This window comes from Acomys minous (genome assembly GCF_964271855.1).
Source record: "Acomys minous genome assembly, chromosome: 13".
Taxonomy (NCBI): Eukaryota; Metazoa; Chordata; class Mammalia; order Rodentia; family Muridae; genus Acomys; species Acomys minous.
In genome coordinates, this window is record NC_140495.1 from 67,937,058 (window position 1) to 67,950,561 (window position 13,504).

Consider the following 13,504-nt stretch of genomic DNA (forward strand, 5'->3'; position numbering starts at 1 on the left):
TATATGTCGTGGGGTAGGGACAAGGGACAAAGGGGATTTTGACTGTCTGGACACCCATATTCTAATCAGGGACTGCTTCCCATTTCAGAGTAAATATATATATTTCAATGACTTGTCCATGGAAGACGTTAACATATAGGAAAAGTTCAAAGGGCGAGACTTTCAGATCGCTGCTCACTGCTTCTTATTCTCCAGTGTTCCACCTAGCTCAGCCTCATCCTGTCAGATGACACCAAAACACAATTAACAGGAATACAGGCTGGAGAGGCTGAGTGCACCCGGGTAGCAGTGGCAACCAGCTGTCAGCTCTTATTAACTTCTGCATAAAACATACCTTGAGTGTGGTTTGTTATCAATTACTTGCTGAAATGAAACAACTGGGGCAAGGCAAGAACGCCACCGCTCATGTGAATTACAGTGATTGGTTGATTGATCAGGGCACCTGTTGTAAATCATAACTGTTCCAAACAATCACCAGCCGGTGCCTTAATTTGTAAACAAAATTCGTGTCACTGCTGAATTGCTCTCGCTGGAGATGAGCATTTGGGTACATTTCTAAATGAATCCTGCTGTTATTTTTATGCCAGGGAAAACAGGGCTCATTATAAGGCAAGAAGCAGAGCTTTTCCCTCCCCCACACACCCCAGGAGCGCAGCCCGTCTTTAGTGAGGACCACAAATTTGGGTCCAGTCAGACAGAAGGAATTTCTACAGCGATCATTTGGCATTACCATGTTCTTTCAGAGCATGGTAATAGTACTCTTCACCCTCAAGTACCCAAGGAGACAGTGTTATTCTGGGGAGGTCGGATGAGGAAACTGAGGTCCGGATCTCAGCGAGGTGTCAAGGTCACAGAAGAAACACGTGAGCAAATAGGCTTTGCCTTAGACTCAAAGCGTGATCCAGGGTTCAAGGGCTAACTCCAGTGTTTCCCTGATTTGGGCTGGGCCATCGCAAGCAACACTCACAGCCCCTCCCATCTTAGGTAAGTTTCCAGAGGAATTGTGACTTTTGGGTCGGTTCATAGCGCTGGGAACAGCAATGCAGCTGCAAACCACTGGACTAGCCGCCTCCCCCTACACTTTGCACTTGGTGGCTGCCCCGTGGCTTTCCCAGATGATACGTCCTGTCCTATCAACCATCAGTCAGCTGGGTTGAAGCCCGGTCACCTTTATGGAAACATTTTTTTCTCCTTCTCTCCATCTCTCCCTAGTTCCTGTCCCTCCCAAATCTGTGACTTCTCTAATGATGAATAAAGATGGCTTCTTGGGAGGAATGTCAGTCAACACCGGCGAGGTATTTTGCTCAGTCCCAGGCCGTTTATCTCTACTCAGTTCAACTTCAAAATACAAAGTCACTGTGGGAGAAGTTCAGAGACGGCTCTCGCCCCCTGAATGCCTCAATGCGTCTCTCCTTGGCGGCGTCCTCAGAAGGTAAAACAAAATAAAACAAACAACAACAAAAACTACACACACACACACACACACACACACACACACACACACACACACACACACGCTTGATTCTGTTAGTGGAGGAAGATGGTGTAGGGACAGAGGGGGTAAGCCTGACTCGGTTGCCTAGCAACCTGGAGTCTAAGTATAGCTGGCCCCTGTGAGTGATTCCACAGGAAGGCTGTGGCTAGGTATCTGGCGTTCTAGACCGCATTGTACCACTGTACGTGTGCAAGCCTCCTAGATAATTCAGGATTGGGAGGGAACCTTTCCCTTTCTTGCCTGAACAAGGCTCTCACCTAAGTGAACGCATATCTGGGAACATTAGCCTGAGTTCAAGCCAGAACCTAGTCTCCATACCACACAAGCTCATTTGAAACAGCAAAGTCAGTTTCCGTTTTGCTGTCCATATAATCTTCATTTTACTAGTTTTCAAATACAGACTAATGCACTAGTACGTTGTGCTTTCCATTTTGAAAAATCCTTTTCTAGATCTGTGACCTCCCTTCAACACTATCACACCTCACAACATTAGTACTACCTTATAACTATCAGTAGTCATTTCTCGGGGCTACCTAGTTGCTCTCCAATATTACAACCCACAGAAAGACTCCTGGTAAAAATGGAAGAAGAAATGGCTAATTTTTTTTTCTCTGCAAAAGTTTTTGCCCATATCTGGACCCTTGGCACTGTCCTTACTAAGTGATTTTTGTATAAGATAAAACTTTCTAAAATTAACCCCCATTCTTTCCTCACAGTGGCTGGTTGAATAGTACAGCGACAGGGTTCTTGCATGATAATAAGTTTCCTTTCATTTTTGTCCAGCCTTCAGAGGACATGGGGGGGGGCTTGAGGGAAACTAGGTGTTGTTGCAACCCAGGAATGGTCTTAGTTTGAATTATCTTCCACTGCCCTTGTTTGGTTTAGTTTTTAAGTGAGTCTTTTGAGCTTCAGAGTCTGGCTATATTATTATTATTATTATTATTATTATTATTATTATTATTATTATTATTATTATCATTACTACTACTACTACTACTACTACTACTACTACTACTATTACATTTTGAAATAAAGTTTCTCTGCGTAGTTTTGACAGTTCTGGAACTATTTTGTAGACCAGACTGACCTCAACTCAGAGATCTGCCTGACTCTGCCTCCCAAGTGCTGGGATTAAAGTTGTGCCTCATCACACCTTGGTTTCCAGAGTAGGGTTGTTTTCATTCAATTCCTGAACACGAGTGTATACAATTTATGGATTGAGATAGTGAATACAAAGAGCTTACCGTATTTGTAAGTATCATAATGACAAACATTATTTGATTATAAATGCTAATCTTCTCTCTCCCCCCCAAAACTCTATTATGTAGGGTTATTGTTTGTTTGTTTTTGCTTTTGGATCCTCCTTTAGAAGCCTACCTGCTTTTGGAACCTAGCCCTCTTCTTTTCTCCTCTTTTTAAAAATCTTGCCTGGATTCTGCTGTCCTCACTGACTCCAGGGCAGGGAGTGAACCTCTTCATGTACATGGGATGAGCAATATTTACCTTTTCTGGACCCACTATCCTACATCCTAATTATTCCCATCTGGCATTATTTCCCCCCCCCCCTCACAATAAAAAAAGACTTAACTTTTTAGTACTCTGTGTTGTAGAAATTAAGCAAACCTCAGCAAACTATCAGCAAATAACTGAAAGCAAGGGGTGCAGGGGAAGTGCCAGCCTCAAGTTAAACCCTCTTCAAGCTCCACTGGGCTCTAGATTGCTAAGTCTAAACTTTGTTTCAGGAACACTCTGAGGTTAATCAGAATGTTAATTCTTGCAATTGCAGAGCCAAATCGAAAAATGGGGGGAGATCCTTGAGAGAAAGGCTAGAAAAAATCGGTTTGAATTTACCCGCGGGCAGACGCAAAGCAGCAAATGTCACGTTACTCACCTCCTTGGTGGAAGGTAAGTAAGACTCCTGGCCATTTCGCGGAAGTGGCAGAGCTTAACTATCGACATTTTACATGTTTCATGATTAACTGGGAATCACTGTGATTGCTGTGCTCTATGAGTCTGATGTCAAGGGACGGCAGGAGAGAAGTTCAAAGGTCTTTTTTACTTAGAGGGTGCCAGCAGCAGCTGAGAAGGGAGCACAAGGTATAGAAATGTTCTCATCCTCTGAACAGGAGTTAGGCCCAGGCTCCAAGTCAAAGCAGGGATCATTTCCCTTGTCACAGGGGTTGAGGCATCCTCTGCTTGAATGCCTGCAATAGGATCTCTGCACGCTGCTATCAAAACTCTTTGCCCTCCCCTAACTTTACCTCTAAATGTTACTGGTAAAAAGCAAGTGACATTGAGGAGGATAAAGGCAAATGTTTCCATGTCTGACCACTCTGACATCCATCTCCAGGTCCCACAAGGTAGAAGGAGGGAGCCTTCCTGGTTTTCTTTCCACCTCTACATGTTCATCCACCAACAAATGCAATAAAATTTAAAAGGTGTTTTTAAAAAAAAAAAAACGTATAGTGATAATGAATCATAATGGTTACTTTAAAACTCATGACTGTCCATGAGTCCTGCCTCCTGCATCCTGGACCTTGACATCTTAGAAAGTCCATCAAGGCTTGGAAGAAAACTGTGGAAGGAGCTAGGGAAATGTGTGGAAATGGAAGCTGACTCTTCAAGGCAAATTAATTGGTTGCGAATTAAATGGCCGTCATTGTACTAAGAAACTTGTCATTTTCTTGTCAGTGTGGGCTTTTGAGATGAAACCTATGGCCTGTGGTAAGGGAGAGAGTCTGTATGATCTGGGAGAGGGATGTCTGCAGACGAATGTGTAGGGAAGGAGAAGACGGGAAGCACAGGTGGTTGGTACACAGGGAAGATGACAGGGCGTTTTCTCTGGAATCCTCCTTGTGTGTCCTGTGTTTGTTCATTTGTTTCTCCTCCAAATTTTAGCAGATATGGTGCTTCGACTCTTGGAGGGAGCTGACTCTTGCAGGACAGTATTTTATGTCGTCTAAATGATGATCACAGAGAGATAAAAGAATAACTGGTCTTGCACTTTACCATCTTAAGGCAAAGGTTTTGTTTGTTTTGTTTTGCTTGGCTTTGCTTTGGCTAATATTCTCTCATCAGAGGCTTTTTAGTCATCACACTGTCGAACTCCACTTGGTAGCAGTTGGCTTTTCTTAGCATGTGGGCATTCCATTTTGCCTTTTAGGGGAATCATTACTAGCACAAACCTCATTTTGAAAACAGTCAGTGTAGGCTTAGCACAAGATAAAGATTTTGGTAGAGGATGGAAGGAACTAGAAATCATACCAAAACGGCAATATTTGGTGGGTGGTTTTGGGAAAATGGAGCTTTATAAGCACTACGTTTGAAGTCTTTTGATATTACAACACCATTAAAAGTAAGTCACCTTCTCTCAAAATAATGCGTTTATGGCATAATCGGACATACATATTTTCCTGTTTCTGATCTTTCCTCAAACCCCAATGCTGTGTTTCAAAAAGGTAATAATACTTTATGCAGAAGGGTCTTCTTCTTTGTAAGGCCTGGAATGCCTAGTGCGCCCTGATGTCTGCAGTTACAGATTTGATTCCTCCAGTAGAAAGGTTTTAAGTAGGAGGAGGATGAGCGTAATCTCTGAAAGAGAGATTACCTGAACACAACAAGAAAAGTCCAGGGTAAATAATTATCTTGCTGTTGAATAGGAATACTCTTTTCATACACATCAATACAGTTATTAGTGCATTTACATATGTAGATTTCTTATGTGGTTTCGTTATAAATATAAGACTATTTGCTTAATGGAATTGTAGGAAGATGGTGACTTTTAAATTGTATTTGAAGCAGGTGTAACTGGTGCTTTAAGTAAAAGAGAGGAGTCTAGCTATCATATTCCACTAAATGTCTAGATTCAGTCATAAGGTGGCTTTTGAATCTATAGTCACTTCCCTCTAAGCCAAAGTGAGTGATATTGCAGGAGCTCCTCCCCCCTCTTGGGAGGGGACAGTGTCTATCTAGAGCCTGGTAGAATAAGTTTTGTCCTGTTCGTTTTCATTGTGAAGTTCATCTTTACCTTGAGTATCTGCTTCAGGTTTGAGTTGGTTGTGTGCCTGGCTTCAGGTGTTCATTGCCTTGGTGTTGATTCTCTGCTGCTCTCCTTACAGGGGAAGCTGTTCACTTAGCTCGGGATTTTGGGTATATTTGTGAAACAGAGTTTCCCGCTAAAGCAGTGTCTGAGTACTTGAACAGACAGCACACGGACCCCAGTGACCTGCACTCCAGAAAGAATATGCTGTTGGCCACCAAGTGAGTTTCCAAGTCCCTGGATGCGGGTCCAGGACTTCCTCCCTGACTTAGGAAACTGGAGGGGGTTTGGTTCAGCCTATCTGGGGTGCAGAAAGCACCTTGGCCTGAAACAGCAAGCTAAGAAGCCATCTGCTTCTAAAGGGCGGGGTATGATGTAGACTTGAGGGGCTATGGGCATGTCCCAGTTCCCTTTTCTGCTTACAAAGAGAATGCAGGTTTGTATCATTTCCCCTCTACAGTTCTGGGGTGTCAGGCAGATTTTCCCTATGTCTCTTCCAATATCCCCAGGTGAACATCTCTGTCTGGGCTTGGCGTTGGTCTTCCTTGCCATCAGGGGTACAGCCATGTGTGTTTGCTCAGGGTGTCTATATGTCACCCACAGCTCTAATTACTCCATTTCCAACGTTGCTGTTTGCCATCTTCCTCGGACTTGTAAAATTTACTACAACTCCAGAGGGGAAAACAGTAAATCTCTGGCTAAATTTAGGTCTAGAGCTCATTTGAACATTTACAGTGGGTTTTCTATTTATTTGATTTACTCCTGTCTTTGGCTTCGGTGTCATATTGTTGATGTTTTATGACCAGCTTGGCCTGCAGTGGGCGGCGCTGCGTGCACCAGCACGTTTCTCTCTCGCAGGCCAGGCGCGGCGGCCTAAACAGCAACGCTCATTTATTTAGCGTTCCAGGACGCGGTTTGTTCCGTTGACAGCATAATTTAAAGAAATATATGGAAGGCTGAAAAATCATTTGCTCAAATTTGTCCAGATGTTTTGAAACGTGATTGGAATTTGATTGCCCCTTTCCGCAGGGTCAAAAAATATTAATGTCCCAGAACTTTAATTGCTTACAGAGCCTGGTTTGGGCTGTGCAGATTTTAAATGTTTGACTCTTAAGCAATTGTTCTCTGCACTACAAAATTTCCTTTTTTTTTTAAATTTTTGTACTTTGGAAATGAAGACAAAGTTAAGAAAAGCCTTTAACCATCTTTACTAATGATCAAAACTTGACACCCTCCTTTCCTCCGACCATACCATCTACCAGTTTAATATATTTTTGTTGGTAGGCTGCCCTCTTACCATTGGATTGCTGTATGCCAGTAGCAACCAGTTGCACTTTATAAATGAAGCAGGGAACTTTAGGGAAAATAAAATAATTTTTTTAAGAAAAGCCTTACATGTCTAAGGCAAATTAAAAGATCAATTTTTCTTATTTCTTAAAGAGATGATTATTTGTTCTTAAAGAGATGAACACACACACACACTGAAACCTTATGACTTTTAAGGCCACTACTTTTTAGCCTAGGGTATCAGAATCATCTTAGGAGCTTTCCCACTATATTCATGTCTGGACCCATCCCCACGCCCATCATGTTGGAGTGATGCAAGGGAGGTGAGTCAGAGCCTGGGAGTGTGTAGCGAACCTCACTGAGGCAGGCCCTGTTGGGTGAGAGCGGTCCCTTGTGGAGATCAATGGATACCCGCTGAATGGAGACAAGAGGGGGTAAGGAGAGTCTCCATTTTTGTCTGCAGTCCTTGGAAATGTCAGTGGGTGGAGAAACGGTTCTCCCACTTGGTTTATTACTAGCCTTGGGCCATGGAGCAGGATCCAGGGGAAGGGTGCCCCAAAGGTCTTTCAAAACCAGAAATCCGCCCTGTTTACCTGAGAGTCAGGCCAGGTGTTAGCTGCTAAGTGCCCTTTCAGCTGTGCCTTGGCTGTCTAGGTCCAGCGCCCTGTATAGGTTTTCTTTTCTCACTGGCATCCCACAGAACCAGAGCCTGGGTGATGACGGCAGGTGGTCAAGAATAGCCTGCCAATCTGAGAAAGGCTGTGGCCTCTGGGATGCCACGCCTCAGAGGTGCCAGCAAAGCCAACCCATTTGACCTTCAGGGCTAAAACCCTCCCATCCATTTCCTATATTAAAAATCTCTCAAATAAGCTCAATCCATAGTTAGGCACTTAGGGGTTCCTAAGGCTAGGAGAGCTCTCTAAATTGTAGGCACCTTGAGGAAATAAAAAAAACCTCAACAAATAAAAATCTATCCTCCCCAGTGTTTCAACCATCTACCATTAGATTTTATTTAAACCATTCAGAAATCCTTTTATATTGACAACAATACTGTTACACAAAGATTTTTAGTAGCTCACATAGGCAAAAATTGGGGAGGGGACACAATTTTTTTTTTAAAAAGAAGGGATTAGATATTTCTCTTCCAAATTGCTGCAGTTAGATGGGTTTTGCTTTGAATGAAATCAGCATTCTCCCCTAGAATAAACAGGTTTTTGCTCTGGGCCATGCAAGGCTCCAGCAATCTGCTTTTATGCCAGAGACAGGCTTGTGGCTGGGGGGTTTAAATCATTCAGGTTGTGTGTGTGTGTGTGTGTGTGTGTGTGTGTGTGTGTGTGTGTGTGTGAAAGAGAGAGAGAGAGAGAGAGAGAGAGAGAGAGAGAGAGAGAGAGAGAGAGAGAGAGATTTAAAGGTTGGAAAGGCAAGCAGGAAGAAAGGGAAATGACTGAAGACAAGTGCCAGGTAACAGCTAAAACCTACAGACTATTCAAAATCAAAAGCTAAAATGCCTAGCAAATTTCTTAAAGCAGAATACAGGTGGCCCTGGAATGGAAAGTGGAAAACGAAAGGTGTGTCGAGAGTGGAAGGTTTCTTTCACTCCCAGCTAGTAGGTGAGGGAGCCCCTGGGGAAAGAAATTGAGCGGAGTTGCCTAACTTAGTATCCCTCTCCTCAGACCCAAAGCCTCTGGGCTTGTGTGAGTGTCTGTTTTTTGAGGTCGGGCTAGTGACCAAGACTCTGAGGGTGCTTTTGTCTTCCTCCACCACCCCTCCGCAGGCAACTTTGTAAAGAATTTACGGATCTGCTGGCGCAGGACCGGACACCGATCGGGAACAGCCGGCCCAGCCCCATCCTGGAGCCCGGCATTCAAAGCTGCCTCACGCACTTCAGTCTCATCACACACGGCTTCGGTGCCCCGGCCATTTGCGCCGCGCTCACTGCCCTGCAGAACTATCTCACCGAGGCGCTCAAAGGCATGGACAAGATGTTCTTGAACAACAACACTAACAGGCACACGTCTGGGGAAGGCCCAGGTAGTAAAACTGGCGACAAGGAGGAGAAACACAGGAAATGAAAAAAATAAAATAAAATAAATAAAGAGAAGGAAAATGTTTTAAATACAAAAGGAAAACAAAAAAAAATAATTTTAGCTTTAACATATTGGATTGGCTTTGGAAGAATTATATTAGGTAGAATACACATACAATCAAAAATTTTAAAAAGAAGGCTAAATAACTTTAAAAAAATAAACTGAGGCGTACAACGGAGCAACAAAACCGGCTCTCGTGTCTATTTCAAGATACACGTGGAGACAACCGTCCGGATTTTCCACTTCGGTTCTTTCGAGTTTAGTAATACAGATAATAAAAGAAAACTATGAATTCCCCCCTTTGGAAAATAAACATGAGACTAAACATGAGAACACGCTAACTTATTGGAAGAAAATTGGAGAAACGTTGGTGTCGATGCTTTGAGAGCTGGTTGACTGAGTCGCACGAACTTTAAAAAAATTTAATTTAATTTTTAAAAGGAAACTCTCGCAGTCCGCGCCCTCCATTTCTCCCTACTCTTCTCACCGCTGCTTTCCTCTTTCCCTTCTTCACACCTCTCCGGGAACCTGCTGGGTGATCTGGAGTGTGGTTGGCAATCTGGTGTTGCGTTAGCCCCTTTGGTATCCAGACCTCGCCTTGCGCTCCTAACTCCCCTGTTGCCCACCCCTCCCCCGCCCCGCCCGGGTGTGTTTAATTAGGGAGGCCAAGGGTGGGGGTGGGGAGACTGGCGGAGGCTCTAGCTTTTTGATCCAGGCTTGAGAGCCGACGCTCCCGCGGCAGAGGAAACCGATAAGTTGATTCATCCTGGTTACTTTCAGAACATGTTACTAGTTCTCAGACTTGCCAGCACCTGTTCACAGAGAATATTGCATTTGTTATACTTGTGTCATCTAGAAGTATAGTTTAAAAAAAAGAAAGAAAGAAAAAGAAACCATGAATACTTTGATTAGTATGTAATTTCTTCGGAGGGGTATGTACCATTTCATTCTCTTCTGTTTCCCAAAGCTTTACCCGCATGGTTTATGAGCTTCTTCAAAGAAGACTTGGGCTTCCTACACAATCTAGAAGGTACTGAGAAAAAGAAATCCGATCCGTTGAAAGTCAAAGCCTGTGTGTCAGATTCGGGCAGGTTCACTTCTTTAAAGAAGCTCAAAAGGAATCATTTAGGAAGTGGCCAGTGTTGGGGAGTAGCTTTGAATCTTCTTGCTCACACACCTCGACAGGGGAATTCTTGCAGGGGTGGGGCACTGCAAAAGCGCATTTTAAGGGGGGGGGAGGGTCAAGTAAGGCATCTTGGGAACCTATATTCTAACAGTATTGTCTTCACTGAAAAAATGAATTCCATTTCCTTGGAATCCTGGGGGACTGTTGTTCTAATGGGGAAAGAAGCAGCTTTGCTGGTGTAATTGGGGAAGGCAGCCTACACACTACTGTGACACTTTATGAATGAAGTAATTATCCTTCTCAGATATACCCTTGTTTTGACGTGAAATGGTACACACACACACACACACACACACACACACACACACACACACTACAAAGCAAAGTGTAAGAGCGTGTATGTCAGCGTTGACTTCCTGTGTGTATATATTGGGGATATTCCCAATGGATAAGTTTTAGTGCATTTAACATATCTCACTTCTGTCAGCCCAACTTTTTAACCCATATTCTATCTTAACAGTGCCATGCAATAAACCCTACACCTTCAGAAAGAGCAGTGTTTGGTTGGTGAGATAGGTACACTCCTTTGGTGTGGGTGCTCCTGTGTCTTTTCAAGAACTTAGATGGGATCTTTGCAAAAAATCTATTGAGATAAAAATTCAAAGGTTTTCTGTGAATTACAAATAGCCCTTTCCCCCCTAGGAGCCTGGACTTTGTTTTTCCATCCTTTTCCAACCCACCTTAAAGCAAGGGAAGAGGCTTGAAGTTTTAGGGACCCTCTGAGGGTTTTATTTGAGGGAAAGGAAAGTCACAGAGTGGATTTTAGGTTACCGAAGGTTGTAAGCAACAACTCATCTACCATCTCTAGCTGATGCTGACTTCTGTGGGTTTGCAAGACCCAGACCTAGACAAGCTGACAGGAGTACAAAGGTCAGGATCTATAGACTCACAGCATCTTTCTCAGTTTAGAAAGCAGCCCTCTTTGTCCGTGGGCCGGGGGCGCTTGCATTAATTGAATTCTGATTGCACGAGGCCAGCAGAAAACACACTGAAAAACATCGTCTCCTTTCCTTGCAGGGCAACGCGCCCCACGCGTGTGACACCGAGAGACGCGATGGATGCGCCTTGCTCTTACTGTGCAAGTCCTGGGAACACGTGGGCCCTCTGGAGCCCAGTGGTGTTGAGGACATAGAATCAGCAGCTGCTGGGGTCTCGCACCGCAAGGGCCCTTCCTGCTCTGAGCCTCACCCTAAGGGCTAAGGCTATCAAGAAAGGCTGGTTCCAGAGTAGGTAAAAGGGAGGCGCCCCACTGGCTGCTGGAGTGGGGGGGGGGAGGGGTCCCAGAACTCTACAAAGCCCTTTTGCCACTGGCGGTCACTCCGGGCTCTACTCTGAGAGACATTGTAACCCGGAAAAGTTCAAGGAATTTGAAACTTCCGCGTGTTCTTTTGTGCCAGGAAGGAAATTGTCCCCACCCTCACTCTCCTGATGCGTGGGCATGAAATAAGAACTGTCATACTCGGGTAGGTAGGCTCCCTTAGCCAAACGTCATCAAAAGCGCAGCTATGTAGACCTGACTTGAGCCCCATGCCCCAACTCCGGGGTGAGTCCTACGTTCCCGCCCTTTTCTCTATTCCTCTTTCACGTGGGGAGGGGGGTCCTCTCCCATGCCTTCCTTAGCCAGGCCATTTACATTTATCTGATAATTGAGTTATTAAAAGATTTGGTTTCCTTGGGCTTACATATCAATAAACAGTAGGATTAACACAAGAGTTTGCCTTTCAAGTCAAGGAAACAGTTTAAGACCAGACCCTTTGAATTTTGTTTTCAAACCAAACAGGTGAGTTACAGTCCTATCCTCTCGGCCCTGCCCTGCGTTTTGTAGCCGTTTTATCCGGGGTCCAGAGTGCCACTTTCTAAATGCTGGGGTTCTAAACCAAAATAACTAAAGGCTGGAGAGTAAGCCCGCGGCAGCTGGAGTTCCCGGGAGAGTCTTCCAGCTGCTTCTGAGCGAACCGAGCATTCTCCTCCTTGTATTTTCGATCCCAAGGAGTTTGTTTCTAAGTGAGGATTCCCTCTCCAGGGACCTTTAACTTCCATCTCAACTAGGAAGTGACTTTCTTTTCTCCATTTTCCCCAAAGCACATTGCATTTTCTTTCATTTACCCCACCTCTTCACCCTTAGCTTTCTCCATCCCCTTATAAAGAGCTCGATAGACTTTAAAAGATGCGACTTTTGTTGTCATTGACCAAGGAAACAACTTTCTTTTAATCAATTATTTCATATGCTATGAAAACTGGTCTAGTGGAAAACCCCAACCCCCAGCTTATCTACACACTTCCTTCATGGGTACAAGATCCATCTCTAGTTAGAGTACTGATAGAAAATCTATCATCGTACATGATAACCTGTGCTTGTAATAGATTACGTGGAAAGGAAATAACCTCAAACCATCTGATACTGCCTCTCAAGCTACCCCTCCTTTACTGATGTGTATTAAATTATTGGTGAAAGAAAAAAGAAGTATTGAAATTTGTTTGGTTTCTTTAAGAAGAGAAAAAAGAAAAAGAAAAAAAAAACACGGAGTGAATGCTGTTTCTTCTTTAAATGCCAAAATTGATTCTCCTTTGAGTTGGTCTCTAATTCACTAATGTTCTTTTTTACCACCCAGTCAAGAGCACTCTGGAGGGTGTCTGTGTTAAGTTTGTATATATTTATTTATGCTTAATTTAATGGGAATGTGTAAATATGATGAGCAAGTAGTTTGGGATTATTTATCTGTGAATCTATACCTCTGTGAATGGGTGGTTTGAAAAAAAAAAAAACCGCTTGACCCTAGGTAGAATCCTATCTGAATTTTTCTGTTCTTTATAGACAAGCTGTTATGGTATTGGGTAGAAATTGGTTTATTGTCCAGTGTTAATCTTATTTACATAAATAAAAAGATTGTTGTGTTTTTGTTGTGTTCTCATCTTCAGTTTCTTAAACACGGATATTGTTTCATTCTACAAACAGGAAAGAGATATAGCAAAAAATTTCTCTTTTTGTTCCCCCTGAAGTACATACAGTGTTTTTGTTACAAGAGAAATACAATAAATTTTGCTTATCAGAAAAAAATGAACACTTTTGTTTCCAGTAGAAGGTGCTTTTTCTTACTTTTAAATTTTCAAATGGATGCTAGTCCAATCTTATTTGTAATAAAAGTTCATATTAACTGCATCTTATTGTTTATTTTACCCTTAAAAGGAAAAGGAGTGTTATATTTACTTCCTGGGTGACTAAAAGATTCTGAGTCCAAGTCAAAGATGCTACAATAGGTGGTGGATGAAATAGGTGTTCCCAGGCGGTGTTGGTACACACCTCAAAACTGGGTGTTGGCTCCTGCACTTGGAGACATGGATTCTTGGAGGGGTTAAGTGGTCCATTTCAGAATGGTATCTCTTGCTCACTTCATCAGTAAGGGCCTCTG

At 43.4% G+C, this 13,504-nt stretch overlaps 1 protein-coding gene across 7 annotated transcripts in view; it reads left to right on the forward strand.

Annotated features, from left to right (window-relative positions):
• Positions 1-12,994, forward strand: part of TFAP2B (transcription factor AP-2 beta) — a 29,324-nt gene extending 16,330 nt beyond the window's left edge. For 2 of the 7 annotated variants that reach the window (XM_084753475.1, XM_084753476.1), the window contains 5 exons: positions 1,213-1,432; positions 3,282-3,400; positions 5,614-5,755; positions 8,596-8,852; positions 9,876-12,994. In XM_084753475.1, coding sequence (XP_084609601.1) covers positions 1,213-1,432; positions 3,282-3,400; positions 5,614-5,755; positions 8,596-8,852; positions 9,876-10,276 — 1,139 coding nt within the window. In that variant the 3' untranslated portion in view covers positions 10,277-12,994. Of the gene's footprint in view, positions 1-1,212; positions 1,433-3,281; positions 3,401-5,613; positions 5,756-8,595 lie in introns of all 7 variants that reach the window. The other 5 variants (XM_084753478.1, XM_084753480.1, XM_084753477.1 and 2 more) reach the window with 4 other exon arrangements.
• Positions 12,995-13,504: the final 510 nt, after the last annotated feature.